The sequence below is a fragment of the Neopelma chrysocephalum genome, unplaced genomic scaffold (assembly GCF_003984885.1).
Source record: "Neopelma chrysocephalum unplaced genomic scaffold, ASM398488v2 Primary Assembly neopelma1_147, whole genome shotgun sequence".
Lineage (NCBI taxonomy): Eukaryota > Metazoa > Chordata > Aves > Passeriformes > Pipridae > Neopelma > Neopelma chrysocephalum.
The window spans coordinates 10,088,231-10,108,982 of record NW_020897809.1 but is presented as its reverse complement, the minus strand read 5'-3'; the positions used below and the strand labels follow the sequence as shown (position 1 = coordinate 10,108,982).

General features: G+C 41.1%; 1 protein-coding gene across 1 annotated transcript in view; it reads right to left on the bottom strand.

Moving 5' to 3' along the window:
- Positions 1–20,752, bottom strand: part of PTPRG (protein tyrosine phosphatase, receptor type G) — a 405,524-nt gene that overhangs the window by 298,486 nt on the left and 86,286 nt on the right. The window contains exon 2 of the mRNA XM_027700470.1: positions 14,080–14,184. Within this exon, the coding sequence (XP_027556271.1) occupies positions 14,080–14,184 (105 nt within the window). The remainder of the gene's footprint in view (positions 1–14,079; positions 14,185–20,752) is intronic.

Genomic DNA, 20,752 nt, shown 5'->3' with positions numbered 1-20,752 from the left:
GTTTCATTACAATAATATAGCAAATTCTTACCACAATTAGCTTTATTTGTTCTTAATTCTTGTTCCCAAAAGGCACACTAGATACCAAAATACATGACTGGTCTAAAATAAAAGATTAACTCTTACTGACTGAATAATTTTCTCACTGACAGTGAAACCAATGCAAGCTACATGAAGTTAGACAATAGTGACTCTTCTGTAAAACTTCTAGTAAATGAATATTGGTGCTGTTAATTGCTCTTTAATTCCAGCTTAGTTTTAAGTTGTGGTATGGGCAGTTGTAGTATTTTCACCAAAAATGCATCACACTCAGACATGCTCTGTTTCCTGTTAATGTCATCTCTGGCAGAGCTGGGGGCACACACAGACTGGAGGCATCTGTTCCACACTGAACAAGGCACTGCTCCTCCACTAAGGCAGCCAGTGCACAGGGGGGCTGCTGAGACAGAAAAAACACATTTCAGTCTCACGGTGCCTCTTATCCCCTTTCAGCTCTACTGAGGATGCTGGAATGCCCTTGCCTTTGCCTGTCGCAAACGTCAAGAACACAAGGCTGCTCTCAGATTTTCATACTGCTAACAAAATGTTTGGAAGCAGAGCAGAGACTACTGATGCCTTTTTCCTTTCTTCTTCTCATCATGAGCAGGACTAGACATAGGCTAGTCCCAGCTCTACACAGTAATTTAAAATCAATATAATCACACTGAGCTTTGTCACCTCTGCTTCAGCTGAGTAGGTTTTTCATTCGGGTCCCTTGCCATTTTTCTCCCTGAAAATAAGTTCTTCAGTTTCTAGTCTGCCTTGAAATGCAATAAAGCCATCCTTGGCTTCAACACAGCACGTGAGCAGTCTCAAGACATGCAAGACACAGAGCAAACTTCCATCATCTGCACATCGCTACAAACACAATGATTTCTATTAAATATTTAGGACTCAAATATTTATATCCAGTCAATTACATTGAGCATTACTTATCCTCCAGGGAATTCTTGCTCTCCCTCAGCACAGAAGAGAGGACCAAAGTGCATTTCCTATACTTACTAATAACACAGTAACACCTAAGGCTATCAAGAAATCCTTCCCATTAGATACAAAGACCTTGGAAGCAAACATACAAACATAGTACAAAAAAAATAATAGAAAGATCTTGCTGTGAGCCAACATAAACAAATGTTCACCTCTGCCTTGAGAAGGTTACAGTGTTCCTATCTCCTGGAGACAGGAAAATGGGGCGGGGTGGGGGGGGTGGGCACAAAAGAAAAGGTGAATGAGGTAGGAGACCTTTTCCACAGCTGTACCTTCACTCTGGAATACAGGCAACTGGCAAGTCTGCCAGCCTACAGAATAATGCCCCAGAAATGGAACAGTCATTAGTACCAGAAGATCCCACCACCAGACCATTGCTGTAGGTCCTAGTGGGAGGATTTGCAGCTAGAATTTTGTACTGAGGAAATCACCAGCTAGACTTTGTTAATCGTGTTATCATGCTCCGTAATTCATACATCTCTCCTACAGCAAAACCTTTTTATTACAGAATTTCAAAAACCAATACTTGAATTTTAAACTTTAATATGAACTTACATTTTAAAACATTAAATTATCCAGCGAAGCGGACGTGAATGTGAAAAAAGGCCATTTCCTCCATCATTTCATTAAATTTGAAAGTACTTATTTATTTTAATAAGTTGAGATGTCCATATGCCAGGAAATTAACATCAAAGAATGTTAAATATGCCCAGTATCACTTAAAAGCCTATGGAGCATTATGCATTTTCAAAAATAGCATAACTCAGCAAAACTACTTTCCCAGCAGTTACTTTTTATTACAGTTTCCAATAGTACTTTGGGGACAAAAGCTGAAAATGTTTACCCTACTCTGTACTCCCATTCACACTGAAATCATAAGATGCAAGACTGAATGATGTTTGCAACACCACAACACCTTCCCTAATTTAAGGTCTTCTGCTAATGCCAAACAGATGGTTGTTCACCACGCTCTCTTCCCAGGGTTTCTGTGCAGACCTCCTTCATTGGCACTTACGATCAAGACTGTGGATGGCCTCAAATGGAAAGGTTGGACTTGGACTGTTTCCTTTGAACAGTTATACTTCACTTAGCACAACAGGACAGAACTGTGACTAATATTTTGATCACTTGAACCACCCAGACATTCTCCAGCCTTAAGAACCCATCTGCTGAAATTGCAGGGAGCAGAACTTAACTGGCACGTGCTCTGAAAAGCTACCCGTGAGAGCTTGCCATCTTGAATAAGGGCCCACAACGGATTAGCCTACTTTCCTAAGGAAACAGGCTTATGCATTTGAGCTTTCTAATGCATCTGGGCTACCAGTTCTTCTTCCCTTCCCTGCTACTTTCAAACGTGCTGGCTAACTCTGACCAAGCCTGAGAGAAGTGGGTGACCTTACAGAGCCACCGGTTTTGTGATGCACAAGCAACAACACATGGAACAGTGGCAGGGAGCACAACTGAAGGCCATGAAATGACCTCAAGGCTTCTTAGGCACTGGAGACTTTTTACAGGAACATGAAGCACTTAGCTGCTCACAGAGCTGCACCATTCTGGTGTTTTAACAGCAGAGAACGGGAAGATCTTAGTACCTTCTCCAGCTCATAGTCTTCACCTCATTACACCCTGCTCCAACTATGCTGCATTTAACACCGAGCTACCTCTCAGATGACTTGCACAAATTTAAGGTAGAGGTAACTTTTCTGTGTTTGCACTGAGAGTAATTAAGTCCTGCAGACATCTGGGGAGCCCTTGTGCAATATAAACAGTAACCAAACTACATACACCGAGCCCTTCTTTACAAAAGTCATATCGAATTCTCTGCAAACTTATCTTCACAAATCCCCTTCCTCAGAGATCAGCATATGTTAATAGTGTAACATGCAGATAAGTGTCTCAATTTCAAGTCTCTAGCAACAGAAATATAAATTAAAAACATGATCTGAAGTGCCACAGAAGCTTCCAAGTTGGAATCTATCTGAAAAGTTCACGTCACCTCTGGTTAGGAGCAGACTAGCATCTGGCATGTAAAATGGCTTTTCATACCCCAAGGGGCCAGAAAGCTCCGGCAGCAGCCTGAGCTCAGCAGCCTGAGACACACCACCACACCTCAGGAGCAAAATACAGCATGTAAAACTGAACATGAAGTGATCCAAACTCTCCATGACTTCACTGCTGCGTTACCTCAGGGCAAATCTTATTTCTGTACTTGGGAAATACAATCACACAAACACAAAGCAAATCACATAACATTCAATTCTCCATTCTGAGCACATCCACTTAGCAATTTGTTCATACAGGAACTTGACACGTGGGATGGATCCCAGTGCTCAAGGACCAGATGATGTGAAATACAGCAAAGGAGCCCTGGGAGGTTCCAACCCACCACAGCACAAAAGCAAATGATCAACCATTTAAGGGGCCTTTGTCACTTGAGCTCTAGCTGTGAGTGTATTAGGGGGAATTGGGAAGGACACATTTGTTTCACTATTCCAGTAAGAAAAGCAACAGAAATGATGGTCCACATGCCAATACTCATCATCTTCAGGCATTCCATTGTGTGGACATTTCCTCTTTTGTTCGTTTCTGAGGAAATTTATACACCAAGACAGTTGAGAAAAATCTCGTAAGAGAGTGAGAAATAAAGAACCCCATGTGGAACAGCTCCTCCTGAGATTTCTGGTAGCTGGACAACTTAGATGTTGGCCTGAATGCTTTAATTTATATCAAGGTAAAAAGAAGCAGCACGGGCCTGTTTCAGAGGCCTCAGTTCAGCCCTCTGCTCAGCTACACTGGGCACCCAGCCTCCCTGTGCCCTCCCAGTCTGTACAGCTGTGATCACAACATGACCTCACCAGAGACATCTGTGTACATGCCTGCAAGGCTGTAATCCTACAGCAGCATGGAGCCCACATACATGGAGTGAGACTGCATTCAAAGAGAAATGTAGGGGAAGAGGCTTTACTTCAGCTACGGGCAGAACAGACTGGCTTGGGTTAAAAACTCGGCAAGTACTGCTTGGAAGAAAACAGGCAGGATGGAGATGGAGAAAGATAGAAGGCCTAATACTCATGGCAGCAAAGACTCCTTAGGTAGAAGAGCTGCTTTCTGGTCAAGTCTTCAGTATTTTTACAGTAGTTACATGTTTCAAAGTCATCTCACCCTACTGAGGGTTCAACCACAAGGACTCCATGAGTCAGCAACACCCACCAGTCCTTACTATGGCAGCTCAAGCTGCAATGTCTGTATTTCTGCATCAGGGACAAAGGGCTTCTAATTCCTCACAAATGAAATCAGCAATCTCACTAACTGTTCTGAAAACATTATTAACCAACAGTCCCACTCACCTCACAACTGGGCAGTGTTAAGAGATGGGAGTGGGTGGGAACACAAACTTACAAAACATTCATTCAGAGTTCCATTGAATTAAACCCACTTGCTTTCCCAGCTTTACAAAAACACAAGCTTGGTACTCAGGTTCTTGGTAGTGCTTGACATTACTTTTATACCGCAGAGAAACATACCTCTTCAATAAATCATTGCAGTGCCAATAGCCTTCCTTAGATAGAAAGGCTACAGAGATGACCCTTAAGAGTTCAGAGGACAGTTAAAAACATTTCCAGAAAATCGCTCAAATGCTGTTTAAAGATGTAATTTATATGCATAGCTCTGCACTCCATTGCAGGATTTCATATTTATTTAATTTGACAGTTAAAAGTGTGCACATCCAACTCTTTGGGCACATGCAGTCTTTAACAAAATACTTTGTAATTTAAAGCCAAATGTTCTGAGTATTGAGTAGGAAAAGAATGTCTTCTTCCTCAAACCCAACACTGTCCCAACCCTACTGGAAAAAAACTGAAAGCATCAAACCAACTGAGAGTTTCAACAAAGCACCAGCACAGGGAGAAGTTGAGTTTGCTGCTGAAGGAAGAACTAAGTTCCACAGCCTGATCACCTCCAGAAGGCCTCCTGTTACCTCAGGAGCTTCACAACAGCTGTGCTACAAGGTGGTCTCCCCCAGGAATAGACAGTCTCCAAGGCAACCAAGGTCTCTCCAATTAGCATCTGATAAGATGGGATGTGTGGCCTAAGAGACAGGGCACAGCACTGGGAATAGGACTGAATTTCCCACTCCGCCCTGTGCCACATGGGGTAGAGCAAAGAAGTTACCTAAACAGCCCTGTCCCTCAGTCCCCACCATGAAAACACATTTAACTCAGAGATACTATAAGAATTAGAACTCCTTCAGCTGCTAAGCACCCACCCTGCAGTGCCAAAGGGTTTAGAGGAGACTCTAATTCTTCCCTTCTCTAATAGGCATGTGACATTTGACACAGAATAAGCTCATGGCACCTCCACCCCGATGGCAGACACTGCCCCACTGGCAGCAGACAGCAGCCACCCCAGCTCTGCCTCTGCTCACTCCTCCCCTGCAAGGGAGCCCAGTGGGGCAGATCCGCTCCTCGGGCAGGCAGGGGCTGCTTCTTCAGGGATCATAATGATTAAAAACTGTAACTCTTTGATGCCACATTATGCAAGACAGAGACAGTTTTGGGGAAAGGGGGGAGATGGGGCAATTCCTGGGGCAGAGACACTGAAAAAAAGATGATCTTCTGAACAGTGACTGAAATGACACAAAGAAGCCATCTGATGTCACAAAAATAATAGAAAAAATTCTACATCTACTGCATCAACTGCAGTACTGGTCTTGCTCAGCCATTTCATACAAAGACTCCACTTATATCCTGCAACTAGAATTCTGATTCATTCCTTGATTATTTCATGCTTGGACTATTGCAATAATGTTTGTGCCAAGCTACTTTTTTTTTTATCCACACACTACAAGACTATTCAGAGCTTCCCTGCTTGCTTTGTTTCTCACTGAAGTATCCTTGCTGTTCACATACTTTTTGCCTCATTGTTATTCTCCTATATGTGTTCAGTAACATATGAAATCAAGACTGGAACTTCAGTGTATTATTGCAATCATTCAAGAACCTCAAGGCAACAGCAGACTCCAACCTTCTGAGTATTCTCCAGTTCAAGTTCATTTGCTGAGCTTGTATCAATCACAGCTGCTACCCAAATACTCCATGTTTCTTTTGCATGCTCAAAATACAGGCATTTCACATGTTTTTACATCTAAAGAACTTGAAATATTTTATTCTGTTGCTTATTTCAATGCCTAGAGATCAGCTAAATTGACAACTTTTTGCTGCACTTCAGCGCACTTTCAGTTTTATGAAACAGGGCACTGGTTGTTGTAATTCCAGAGGTTTTCCACAAATGTCCCAGTGTTCACATTGAACAAAAATGCAACAAAAAGCACAGTACGTTTAAAGAAGTGAGAGGTCTCCCCTCCCCAGCTAAAGCAGCTCTTTGTGCATCCTCATTTCAGCAGAGATTTGCCAGAGCTGTGATTGCAGCAGCGCAAAGTAAAAATACTTTGATGCACCATTGGAACAACTGTATCTGAAGCTCAGAAGATTTCATCTAGCATCTATTGCAGTTATTTTATACTTTTGTGCTGTGCTAAGGAAAAAACTTCCTGAAAGAATGAAAGTTGAGGGAACTGGTTCTTTGCCACTCTCTATATTTCAGCCTCCCAAAGCTATTCATCTGCCAATGGCCTATCTGCTCAAAAACAGTAAAGAAAAAATTCAGAGCATTCAAAAATCAGAGATTTGCTTTAATGTATTTAAGCCATAAAAAAAAATCAAATTCTAGCAAGAACCTTGCCAAAAAAAAAAAAAAGAAAAAAAAGAAAAAAGGGAATTTCACCATAACTGCATCCAACATTTAAAAATTCAGTCAACCACTTCATTATAGATTGGACACCAGGACTGACTATGACAGTATGTGGAATAAAGTACTGTAAGCGTGGCACACAAGGAAAGGTGGCAAGAAGAGAGAGTAAACAATATTAATGGTATTCAATAATGAAATCTTGTCTGTGTCTAAGTAGAAACTAAATTACTATCTGAGGTTTCCTTAGCAGATTATTTAGAAACTTGCCAATACACAAACAAAGTAAATGACAAGATTCTCAATCAGGGCTGTGTTCCCCAGCAATATGGCTTAGTAAAAATGATACAGACTACTTGGACTGCTTCTGGCAAGGCTGGCTCTCCTCAGGGGACTGCTAATGTTAAATACTCAACACAAGCGTGATTGTGAATTCCTTATTCACATTAGCTTATGGCTATGAAAATATATGCTGTTCTCTGGGATAGAAATGTGAAAACTCATTTCTTCATTCTCAGAACAAAACCAAAATAAAGCATTTTGTTTTGGTGGCTTCACAAGGCAGAATAGCTAGAGAAGGATAAAAAGCATTCTCCTTGCCATCCTCTGAGTAAGAGCACGTTTAGATGCAGATTCTGCAGACACAGATGTGTCTTGTGCACATCTGCAGTGTCTTGCTCATGGACATGAAGACTCATGACCCAGTACCGTCAGAATACAAACAATCAAAATACACAGATGGTAATTCCTGTTTATCTGGGAAAACACACAGCAGTCGCTTTAGCTGTGCACATTAAAAATCAGGGTTCATGCTTAGACAGTAACAGCAAATTCTCCAGCTATGGTTTTCCATGTTTCTCTTATGAAAGAGTGTAGCATTGATTTCTGGAACAACTGTTACTCTAATAAGATTGCATATGGAAACGAATGCATCGCAGCTGGTTTCAGCAGGGTTCAGTGAAGACTGCCATTCATCTCTGATGAATGCAGATAAAAATATTCAAAGCTCACTTTACTGATCAGATATTAATGGGAATATTTTTCCTACTTCTCTCAGCTTAGTTCCTCTTTAGAAAGTCAGTTCAAAAGACTGAGTGAGGAAGGGAGCCAGAATCTGCTCATTTTGACACCCTGCATTTAAGGGAGATGAGTACTCTTACACAGGAACGATGACTGAGCACACAGTATGCCAGAGTTTTGGTCAATATCAAGATTAATTATTCTGAGGGACAGAAAGAGTGAAATACTGACCACGGCAAATAGCCCATTAGTTACCTCTCAGTTCAATAAGTCTTGATGCTTTCCTTACTATGTGCTGATTATTTCCTGTCCAATTCACATTAGCAGCTTATTTAATGAGGACAATCTAAGCAAAGAGAGAAATTCACACATTTACAAAGGACATCACCGAGTTACATTTCATCACAGTTAACACCATTTGCTGTTCTTTCAGGAAATAACCATTACCAATCTTTCCCATTTTAATGCCAGCAATTGCTTTTCAGGAGAACACTCAATTCTTACATTCACTACCAGTTATATTTTAAATAATAGCATCTAAAAGGACAGCAATAACTGCCTAAGTGTTGTAGGACAAAGCATTCACACACCCATAGTGTCCACTAGCTTGACAGGGTGGCCAAAGTTCTTGTTCTTAATGGACACTTTTCCCCACTCACAAGGTCATCTCTGCTCTTGTGAAGCCTATTTTTCTTCTATTAACTTGTCCTTATGTTCATGGCAGTTGCACAGAATCTTGAGAGAAAGGATTCAACGTTTTAGAAAGAAAAAACATCAGTAAGGTAACGCACAAAGCATCGTAAGTATTGCTAATAATTTCACACAGAAAACAAGAGATTAAGGGTACAAAGAGAAAAGAGATGCCTTGAATGCACCGTAAGATTAAGGAAAAAAACAACTGTATGCATTTTCTACATAGAGTTCTCTTTACAAAGCCATACTTAGATAAACATGTAAAAAGAAGTCATGTACATCCTTGGCCAGTGTTTGCTTTTTTGTTCTCCGAGAAGCCCAAATGGTTTTGATTACAAGTATTTCTTGAATGACTCAGCTCACAACACTGAGGCTGAGCAGCAGAACAGTCATCAAGAGCACAGGGCACACCAGCCCTGCCAGTGCCAGCTCCCCAACTCAGCTGGGGAACTCCTGTGACAAAAGCACCATCGCCCACAACACGCTGCCCCAGGACAGTGCAGCCTCCCATTCCACACCCCTGCATCACACAGATTAATACTGGAAACAATTGGACAGCACATCTTCCACCTGAAGACTCAAAAAGCAGTTTCCCAATTTGAGTAAGGAGCAAACTTCCCCATTGCTACTTCTGGTTTTCCACAATCTCATGCAATGTCACATTATTTTTGCATAATAGCCTTTCAGAAAAGCAGGTATGAGTAGGCACAGGTCCCTCAGAGCTACTGTCACTTAAGGTACAAGCATTTGCATCAGCATCTCTTACTGTAATCTCCTCCTAAAGCCCTGACCCTCCAGCTACTCATTTTTTGGGCTACTGCAAGGCAAACTATGGTCTGCTCAGGTCACCAGCAAAGTGTTCTCAGCACTGACAGATGCAACACTTGACACTGAGAGGCATCTTTAAATGTCTGGCATATTATGCTCTGTGAAGAAGCATATATTACACAAGGGAGGGCTGGTCAAAAACCCTGGATCTAGTACATGTTTCAACTGCATATTTTTGTAGGCTTTTGTTTCAAGTATTGTTTTGGTTTTTTTGTTTAAAAACCAGCTTAAATATTTACAAAAATATTTCCACAGTGATGAAAAAGCACCTGAACTGCCACTTTCTGTCACTGTGATGGGTATTAGAAACATACTGAGTTTCGTGGCAATTACAAGGATGTGCTAAAAATCATTTCAAACCGGTCCATTCAGCAATTAGCCTAACACAGAAGGTGACTGTGAAAAGCAAAGGCTGCACTGAAGCACATTCAGGATCCACACCTACTTCTTGCTGTGACTGTGCTGTGCCTATTCCACAATTTTGTTAACTGCAAGTAATGTGGCCAGTCCCAGTTTAGGAAGTCTTTGGAAAACTGTAAGACACAATCATGGAATAAATACTTTGCCAAAACATACATGTATACACATGCACAGAGAATTCCCCCTAGAAATGTAGTTTGAGCTTCCTGAAAAACCCTAAAAAGAACATCCACAAGATCTCAGTTTCTGTTCAGTCTTACAGTTCCTATTTAAAGACAAGTTAGGCTTCTGTTTTCAGAGTCTGCTTACTTCTGAATTTGGTTTAAAGAGCTGTTAGCATAGACTTAACGAAGTTTCTTCTGAAGGGCTGACTGTGTTTCCTGCTATCTTTATGACAGAACCCATTTAAAATGGGCCTTCTTCATTTAATTATCTAGTCTTTATTATTGCAAGTTTTATCTCTGAACTAGAATAAATGTTATGGTCAGAATTGTGTCTGTAGACAACAGGGTTATTTTATAAGGCTTAAAAATCCTTTCCTGTACAACCAGACAGTGAAATGGGAGCTCTGTGGTGCAGCTTTGTCCAGGGGACATGAGCACAGGGACCTTTAGGTATGTAGGTGCCTTATACAAATGTTAGAGATCCGAGGGTTGTTTGACTCCTGATCAACAACTGAAGTTTATCCCCTCTAAACTCTTGTGCCTGAGAGGAGCAACATGACCAGGCAGCACAGGGTAATGCTACAGATCACTCCTGAAACCAGAAAAATTCCTGAGCTCCAGAGTTTAAACCAGCTTCTGGACCATTCACCCTCCACAAGAGCTTGGAGCAGCAGAAGGGCTTCCTACAGCCTGCAGAGGAATTACTCTAAAAGGACAGTATAGGACAGATATATCCTGTGGAAGATATATAATTGAGGGCTCTCAGCAGCATGGCTGTGCCCTTTTTCCACCCCCAGGCAGGAAAACCACGAGTGGCTGCTTGCTTTCAGACCTCTCCACCCCCACCTCAGGATTTATTACAGAACACTTAAGCCCAAAAATACAAAAGCTCTGCAAGCAGGGCAGGCACAGCCATAAATGCAGAGAGGCCTCTGCTGCCGTAAATCAGTTCTGCTCAATTGAAATCAATATAAAGCCATAGCTCAGCCTAACACAGGCCAGCAGAGACGTGGGCATGCTGCTCAGTACTGGGGTTCAACAGACAGCTGTCCTCTGACAAATGTCAGGAGCTGTCCTGGCCTTGTTTACTCCCATTGGCAAATTCCACTAGAAGAAACTCCAGAGTTACCAGTGCACAGCCCAGCTTAGCCTCCTTCCCTGCCCATAATTGCTGGGGCTGGGCCAGCAGCTGTTGTACAAATAACCAGAGGGGAGCTGGCCTGACCATTTGAGGATAGGGAAGGGAAGCAGCCTACCAGATAATGTCTGTAAAAGAGCTTGGAAACCACTGACACAGGCTAATTGCTTACTGCAGAGTGAAGTTTCCCCTCTCTGTAGGCTCATTTGATGTAAACTTCCTAGTCATGTCCAAAACCCTACCCGCAGGACAAACGCTGTTAGTACATAAACTGCTTAGCCAAGCCCTGCTCAGGGTTCCTGGGAAATATTCTGGGGAATGAGGAAACAGATAACATGATCATTCTCCTCACTGTGCTCAGCTAGAAACAAACATCTGTCTGGCATCTGGGCTCTGCCACCCACCATTTATTCCCATCTTCAACCTAAACACAGAAGCTCAGCATTTTCATTACCTCTGGTCCCCTCAGTGAGCAAATATGGACAAAAGACATCAGATAAGAGAGGCTAAACTGGCTGAAAATCCCTCAAGGAGCTGGAAGGAACCAAGTGATATATAAAATGCCATGACAAAGTAGCAGCCTGTAGAAACATCCAATTTGTAATGGAGCACAGGCTTCCTTCTCCACCTAATTGCTCATCTTGATTTTCTCCCTTTCTAAGGGAGATGGTGGCAATACTGACACTCCTGCAGGACATAAGATCAACCCTGGAAAATTCCTTTAGAAATAACCATGTCTTTCCCAACTCTCTACTCACCTTTGCCTTTTCCCTCCTGAACACAGCCCAAATTATTGCCTGCAGCTCAGCATCCACAGTCAGCACATGGTCCTGTCCCTCCTGCTCCCAGGCACCTGTGTGGGGCTCAGCAGGGCAGAGCTGCTCCTCCTTGCAGGTAGAGACCACAACGTGGCTCAGGAGGACACCAGATCTCCATCCCCTTCCAGGAGGGGCTTGCTCAGATGCAGTGTATGTACAACCCACCCCGATGGGACACACAGTACCTGGGATGCTCACACACACCTGCATTTCATGTCAGGACACCTTTGGTGAAGACCTAGATTCTGCAGCTGGAACACTTGGTCCCAAACCACATTCCCCTGGAATGGAAGTTCAAGTCACTCACTTCCATCTCCTAAGAAAATGGGTTTATACATTTCCTAATTTACGCCTTCTAGCAGCAACAGTAACAAAACAATTCTAATTAGATAGCACTGATCAGGTCAAATGGCACAGGACTGACAGCTGCAAAGTCAGCTGTTGTCTGAAAAAGATTGACTATTTTCCTTATAGAAGTAGGAGATTTCTCAATAGACAAAAGGATGCAAAACTCCAAAAGCTAAAGCATAATTACACAGGACTACACAATTTATTTTGAGCTAAATCTAAAAGGATTCATGTGTGGTAATCACTTTTTCGGAGGGTTGAACAAGTGATATTAATCATAAAGGAAGATCATTACAAAAGTAGAATTAGGAAAACTTCACCATGCATAAACTGCTGTGTGGTAAATTTGTGGCTTTTTGTTACTTTTGTTTCTTTGGGGGTTTTGTTTTTTTTAAATCAGGGCTGGTTAAAACAAAAAAAATCAAAAACTCAAGCAAAGAGTTTTTGACACATATGGCAACAGAATAATTTCAGTAGTGTTTTACCTTTTTTAAAATATTTAACTACCTGAATTATTATTTCAAATACATTTTCTAGTAACAGAAACAAAATAAAGCTGCCAAGTGGCACTTAATTTATAATATTTTACACAAGACAGCAGATAGGAACAGGCCATCCATTCCAACATACATATTTTTCTTCTATCTGCTTATTTATACTCTTTATGAATTCTGGAGCTGAAAATCTTAAGAAAAGCTATTTTAGGCTGCAAAGTAGAAGTATATCTTGGGGCAATATTTGTCCATTTGATAATCTCAAAGTTTAACAAAAAACTTTCTTATTTTTCCTACATTACTAAAATGTTTAGATTTATTTTACTTGTGTGACCTCATTTGCAAATGAGATAGCTTGTATTTCGAGATCTAATAGAGAAAATTTGTGTGCATTAATGGAAAAGAACCTCTAAGCTTACCTAAAATGATTCATTTCCTGAAATAAATGGTCTGTATAAAAGCGAGGTGTTGGCAGTCAAAAAGTAACATTTGCATATCTATCTGGTAACAGTATTCAGACTTCTTAGAAAGCAATATTTTCCCTTCAACTATAACTAGCCCTGCACAACATGCCTCTTGGAAAAGCAACAAATGTTTGAAATGTATCTCAGAGCTTCAAAAAAAGCAAATACAAGTTCAATATAATGCTTGAAATCTTTACAAAAAATTTTAGGTATCAGACATTTTCCATAGAGTAAACAGAGCTATTCACACAATTTCAAGCTGAAGGGTTTTTTAACGACTTCAAATACAGAACTGAAATTTCCTTGAACAAACCAACTGGCAAATCAAAACCATCATTCTGAAGTGCATTTTTATTTGCGGTATTTCAAAGTTGTGCAGACACATTAGGTCTCCCATAAGACTTACAAGAGCAGTGGGACAAACAACAAACCAATATCCTACCTTTTCAGCACCACACATCCTGGTGTGGTGCACTGGCAGGTCTCATTGTTGTACATGCACAGAAAGAAATAACTGTAAAATTTCTAGGGTGGATTATTTTTTTTTAAATCTGAATATATATATATTTATGGATGCTTACAGTCTTAACACAGTAAGCAAATGTTATGGGAATGTACTGATTGGACCAAGAGAGTAAAGAGAAGTTTGGGGAAGTATGCCTGTCCAAGGATGTGTTAAGAAACTAGAAGAAGACTGAGAAAAGGAGCAGAATAATAGGGCAAATCCTTCAGGTAAATGGCAGAAATGCAAGAAAGGAGAGAATGTGTACAGAGGGAGTTTGCAAGGAAGCCAGAAGAAAATACACTGGTAAACTTCTTTAAACTGTTTCTGAGCACAGCAGTAATAAAAAGCAAGTAAACAATTTGATTCTGGAGGAATTTCATGTTTCAGTCCTCTGAAGAAGACAACTCACTCACCCGAGTACGCCCAGTAAGGATCCCCCGAAGCCTTTCGCCTCCGTATCTGCACAGAACTACCATGTCTGTTTTCATGCAGAGAGCCAACATAACCTTCAGTCAGAGCTGGGAAGAAAAGAAGCAGGAATTGTTAAAAAAGTGGTATTCACTCCCTGGAGTTTACATTAATTCTTTGCTAAGCAGAGACTGCAAACTTGGTATTGCTCAAAAAAATTGAACAGGCGTGTTCCTCACCGATGAAAACCCACCATCCAGAGGTGATTCACAGAAGCCAGGACTCACTAATGCCATTATTCTGGTCTGGCACGTTTCTGTGCAACTCCAGAATTTCCACAAGGAAATTCTGATTTACACGAACAAACAAGTACGAGCCATGACATATGACCAAGGGAGAGGGCAGGAATAAAGAAATCTTTGTAAAACTCCACAAGCTAGAAGGTATTAAATTAATCAACTAAACCAGAAAAGAACCCATCCCACATTCCATCCCAGGATTTTATTTGGGTTTTATACCTCAGGTAATTTTTATTTTTTCTCTTCTAAAGGAATGCATTACTTCCATGAGTATGTGGGATATTTGGGCTTTTTATGTGCAAATATTGCTTATTGTTTCTATGCATCTGACTGAACCAAACTGGAGGTGTGTGAATTCACAAATGTCAGTAGAAAGTCTGTAAAAAATTCAACTACCTTTCTCAGAGCCCAACTGAAAACTTTTGTGCTATAATAAATGCACACAAACAGAAAAGACCTTATATCAACAGACATGGAATGTGAGGAACAAGCATGCACCGAATGGCTTTATGGAAATTTAAGTCCAACTGCTACCAAACCACTTATTTGATCAGTAAGAAACCAGCTGAATAATTCAAAATAAAACTTCAGAAAACCGTGTAAAGCACTGCTACCCATATGCAGTCACCAAGCACTGCTTTCCCTTCTATTCCCAGGCCAATTATAGTTGGGCTGAAATGAAGCCTGGAACAGGACTTTATTGAACATCATGCACCAGTTACTCAGTTTGCCTTTCTTTCCCTTTGAAAAAGCTTCTGGGTGACACCCCCTTGCACCACAGTAGCAGAGAACACGCTGAGCCCAAGGCTACCCATGTGTGCTAAACTGCTCTGGGGACAACCTTCCCTCTGCAATGTGGATCATGGATTTCTACAGATTTTGGAATCCTCAAGTGGTAGGAAAAACCATGCAATTTCAGGAAAGGCAGTACAGGTTTGGCCCTGCCAGATTTTCTCTTGTGTGAGCAAAGCTACTAATTGTGCAATTTGAATGACTTTTCCTGATCTCTTGGCAACTTTCTAAATGCTAATTCACTCCAAGCTGTGAACTAGAAACACATCATGCTACCAGGTTTTATAGGCAACGCTACCTCACATACCTTATTTTCCTCTTTAAAAATACTAAATTGAACATCTTATTTTCATCCTTTTTTTTATTTTTTATTTTTTAATTTTTTTTTATGTCTACATGGTTGAGAGACAACAGGCACTCATTTCAACAGGAAAGAACAGGTATGGGATGAGAAGACCCAAACACTCTTGACAAAAAAAACTAAGCAAAGATCAGAGACTATGAAAGTCCCAAGGAAGAGAACATAAGAATAGCCTAGGTGGATGGCTGGAAAGGCTGTCAGAAAAAAAAAAAAGGACCAATTATTCACTTTAAAAAATCACACGTGCTGAGAAATATATCTAAAGTTCCTCCTTGTTACAAAATCAAAGACAACAGCAGCTTTCTTCCGAGCATTCTCTATACAGACAAGGATTTTTGTTGCCCAGAAAATCTGAGTCCTTCAGGCAGAAGGAAAGTTGCACACTGCCTCCTCCAAAGAATAAGGTACTCCTGTAGGTATCTTTTCCACAAGCCCTTCTGTGTGCCTTGCCCTCCAGAGAAAGAAACTGTGTCTAAACAATCTATATTTGTTGACAGTACAAATGCTCAGAGCCAGTGCAAAACATCTGAAGTTGTAAACACCTTTGTACTTCTAGCTGGAACCATCAGAAAGTCTCATGGTAACCATGGCATGGCCATGAATCATACCATTGATTTTCGGTGTCCTCTGTGAGAAAATTAAATTATGCAAATCCAAGCTTTTATGAATGCCTAACTTTAATGTGAAATTAAACATTTGCTTCAGTCAGCATCTTATTTATGCAATTATAAACCTCACATTCTTATGAAAATATACAGTTTTAGTTTTCTGCAAAGACACTTCATAGATTTTTGTACTTATTTATGCCTATGAAAGGTGAAGAGCCATGCTGTACACAAATTTATTTCCACCATCAAGGATGCTACAAACCAGGAGGGGAGCTCAAGTATTTTTCAAGAGAACTATGGGAAGTGACTTGCTGGTTATACTGCTAAATACCTTCCGTAGGACTGAAAAAGAAACAAACTGGAACATCTTGTTCTAAATAAAATCCTGCATCACTGCTAGACAGCCCAACATTAACATCGATAGTCCACTTAAAACACACAGTAATTCAGTAGTCATCAGCAATTTAGAGATTTAGCAATTATGTTTACTGGGTAGCTGCAGAAACTCTGGGAAAAGGATGACAGGTCAAGATCCCTGGCCATGCTGTGAACTGGAAACGTAATGGTCTGTCTCCTTCAAAAATCCTGACACGACACCACCTTCGTCCCTCTGCTGGCTCCGTTCCCCTGTGCTCACAGCACAGCCATGCACTTCATGAGGCCACAAAAACACTCCAAGAGAACACTGTGGGAACAAACAGCTATTGTTGGCAATATCTTATACTGGTAAAGTCATCAGGAAACCACAGACTCAATCTCATGGTGCTTTTGTTCTTTGGTGTCAACTGGGGTCAATGGACTCTCTCACACTCAAGAGGTGCAAGGTACAGAACAGAGCACGCAGTGACTTTTCAGATAAAAGTCTGGAAGAGCCAAAGCATTCAAGTCAAGTTATTTCAAAAAAGGAAGTGCTTCATACATCAAAACCATCCTATGTTTCAGATAGAACCGCTATTTTTTTCAGATTTTGGGGGAGGTTGGGGATGTACCTTCTGACCAAAACAAGTTGACACCACCAATGAAAATTTAACAGGCATCTTGGTGTTACTATATCTGCTTCTTTCACTGAAAATACATACAGCTAAAATATTCTGTTCAGCTCCAGCCATTAGAGTGCATTTATCCATTTTTGTAAATGCTCCAACTCCTCAGTTTCAGAAGATCTAAGTGCAAATAAGTGACTCAAAATCAACAGACATCTTCCAGTGTTTCTAACATCAGAACAAGTTTTGGAGAAAATATTTAAGTTTATTAGCACCAATCATTACAGGTTTCCACAATCTTTCTCAGCTGGGAGACAGTTAACAGCTCCCACACAGGGAGCAGCCAAGTGGTTTCCTACTCCACTCCTGCAGAGCTGGATGCTGGAGAAAAGCCAGCAATTAGACGGGCTGGTCCGACACCGAGCAAACAGGGGGAGGCTCCTATCTTCTGGGAACCCTGCAAAAGTTGGGGAAGTGGAAAGCGGCACAATAGGAGGGGCAGGAACACACTGCAGGAAGGCTCAACATGGAACAGCCAAATTTGAGGGGTGGAAAACACACACACACACACACAGAGCAGGAGGCAGAGAAGAAGAGAAGGGGCAGCAGAAGCCCTTGCCCTGCAAGGTTTCATTTGATACATCGCACCAGTGCTGATGGCAGAGGAGAAATGAATGCCATAATATATGGCCTGAGACATGCAGATACACGATTAACAGACAAAGGGACTGATCATACACTCAGATACACAAGCGTGAAATTAAATCCTGAGCAACTCCCCTGGCTGCCGGGGCCGTCCCGGTGCCCGTGAAGCAGAACACCTGCAGCCCGTGGAGCTGTGCTGAGCCCGCCAGCACTGCTGCTGCAAGGAGGAGAGGATCCTTCAGAGCTAACATGGAGAAATCTCTTACACACAATTTCATATAATTTTAATGGGTACTGAACGCTACATGATTTCAGATGATGTGGTAAATGAATCAGCCCCTGCCGCAGATCTGCGGACAGCGAAAGCAATGCAGTGCTGGCTATGCCTCAGCATTCTGAGCAGCTCCCCATTCACTCTGTCTCAACGTATTAACTTTCCAATAAAAATTATTTGATAAGTGCCCTCAAAGGTACGATAAGGTAATTCCTGCCTGAATACCTTACTGGTGTTCATGGCTGACATGAAAACACAAAATTTTATCCCCAATCTACTTTAAATATAAAGCTATTACACTATTCAGGGAGATTATACCCTCGGCATTAGTGTTTAAAAGGTATCAAGCCATCAGCTATGAAAGAAAAATCCTTTAAGGTCGATATGTTATGTCTGAATGGTGAAATCATTAGTTATGATGGTAGATTAACTAGATTGTGTGCCAAACTCAGATTCTTTTAAGCTTTCTTTGAAGATGAGGGTTGCACGCAAATCTGTTTTCAGCTGTTGCAATTAAAATGGTACAAATTCAAAGGTACACACATTGCCCAGCTCATAATCATTCTGACTTGCCACTTTGGACTACAGTAGCAGCTGAATCACAGTTTTAGTTCTAGTCCCTAATGTGTACAAACTTGTTAACTGATGTACTTCAATGTGGTGCTACAAGCTGGCCTTTGGAGACAGAGACTTGACTATTGGAGTCTGGAGTAGTGTCACATTATGAAAACACTTAAAGCAGGGGAGTTAAAGAAAATAAATCTTATTCATGTGTAACAAAAAATTACGAAATCATAAGGAATTCTAGAATTAGTTCTGTATCAAATCAATGCCTGCAGAAAAGAAACTTTTCAAAACCAAGAAAAGCACTGTTTTCTTGAAGTCTGCAGAGCACTGCATTTTAAAAGGGCGTGGGGGCACGGAAACATTACCTGAAGGGCTTTTGGATCATCTCTTAAACAGAGTTAAAGAGATGAGTGACCCAAGACACTTAGCCATCTGCAAGCCTAAAGCTTCAAGAAAGCCTCACCAGAAAAAAAGCAGCATCTTCATCTAGGTTAACTCACTGTATTTTTAATTGGACTGTGCTAAAGAGAAGCAGGTGAGCTGGAGACATTGCAACTCTACTGTAACACATTCTGCTGAAAAGAGTTCAGGCTTCCAGGCAATTTCTTAGAATAAATGTTGCCAAATGGGCCAGAAGGGAAAAAGAAAGAAGGAAGAAAAAACTGATAGATAATAAATTTATAATATTTAACAATTGAAATATTTTGTACAATTAATATAAATAATTGTAAATTCATCTCTCTAGGCTCTTTCATGGTCAAATTCCTAAACATGACTAGGCTATTTGCCTTAAATATTTTACTACCCTTTGACAGCAAATAAATCTAGAAATATTTCAGGCACAGCTAATCCATTTTGATAGTGCATTACTTTTAAACAGACTCTTCAGACGTGGGTCTCCATATTTTGCAGATTATTTTATATCTTGCCAAAGAAGGATGAAAGTTAAAACAACATATGGTGGTCAGAAAGCATCAACAAATTGTATTCTGAATGAGGCTTCATCCTTTGATTATGCTGCAGAGATTTCTTCTGATTATCAGATAAAAGCCAAAATTTATTCTCCTATGAGCACACGGGCAATTTTCACAGCTTTCCATTAATGAAATATGGGACTTAAAAATGACAAGTTTCTCACAACGTAAGTGAAATAACAGATACCCAGATGCTACATCTGTCAAGAGACATATATCTCTTTCCCAGATGACAGTCACCCAGATAGCCCCTTAATTCCTGTACAAGGAGAATCCACAGGTCTATTCCTAAAACTAACACGTGGACTTTTCACACCAGTCATTCTCTGCTATTCACGGCTCTGATAGATGATGTGGTAACAGTGCAAATCCTAAGAACAAGAACATAAATGCAGAGCACAGCAGGCCTCTACAGGAACTAACCAGCAGACTGCAATTTGAAGATGAAAAATCGTCCAGGGAACACGCTGTCAAACTGTGGGGATTAAATTAACTAGCAGAATTAAAAGCCCTTATCCCAAACATGAATACACCAGTCACCAGGTGCATTAACCCTTGGTAACCTGTTGTGTTCAAAGCCAGTGAGTTGAGTGTAATGCAATTTTGTATTATTCCAACGTACCAACACTATGCAAGTCCCTGAGCAGCAGAGCTGGTGTGGACAGGCAACAGAGAAGAGATTTTCATTGCAGGCTTTTCCTTACATTACAAGGGATGGGGTTTAAGGGTGACGAGAAAGTCTCCTGCATCAGAGCTAGCCTTATGCCAAACCAGACCATGGACTGTGATGCCCAGTGCCATTGGCCACTCTCCCATGGAGCAGATGTCCTTCCAAAGAAAAGCAAACCAGTCTCCCCAGCCAGGAGTTCCCACAGATCCTGCTCTCAGCCTGCCTGGCTTTATAAGCGAAATGAGCAAAGCTCATTAGCGAGACAGTAAGGCAACTTCAAGTTGCATTAATGATGCTCCATTAAGGGGACTCAGAAAAAAGAAGCTTGGGAGGCCAGGAAGACACAGATGCTGCTGGTTGATTAGAAAGGGCTTGATTTTGCATTTTCATGGCTTACACTTTGCTGGCATCAGCTGCGCAAGATATGACATAGCTGGTAAATTTGGACCTCTGATGTCAACTGGCATCACCTGCAGCACTTCTGCTAGGAATAAACAGTCAGCCA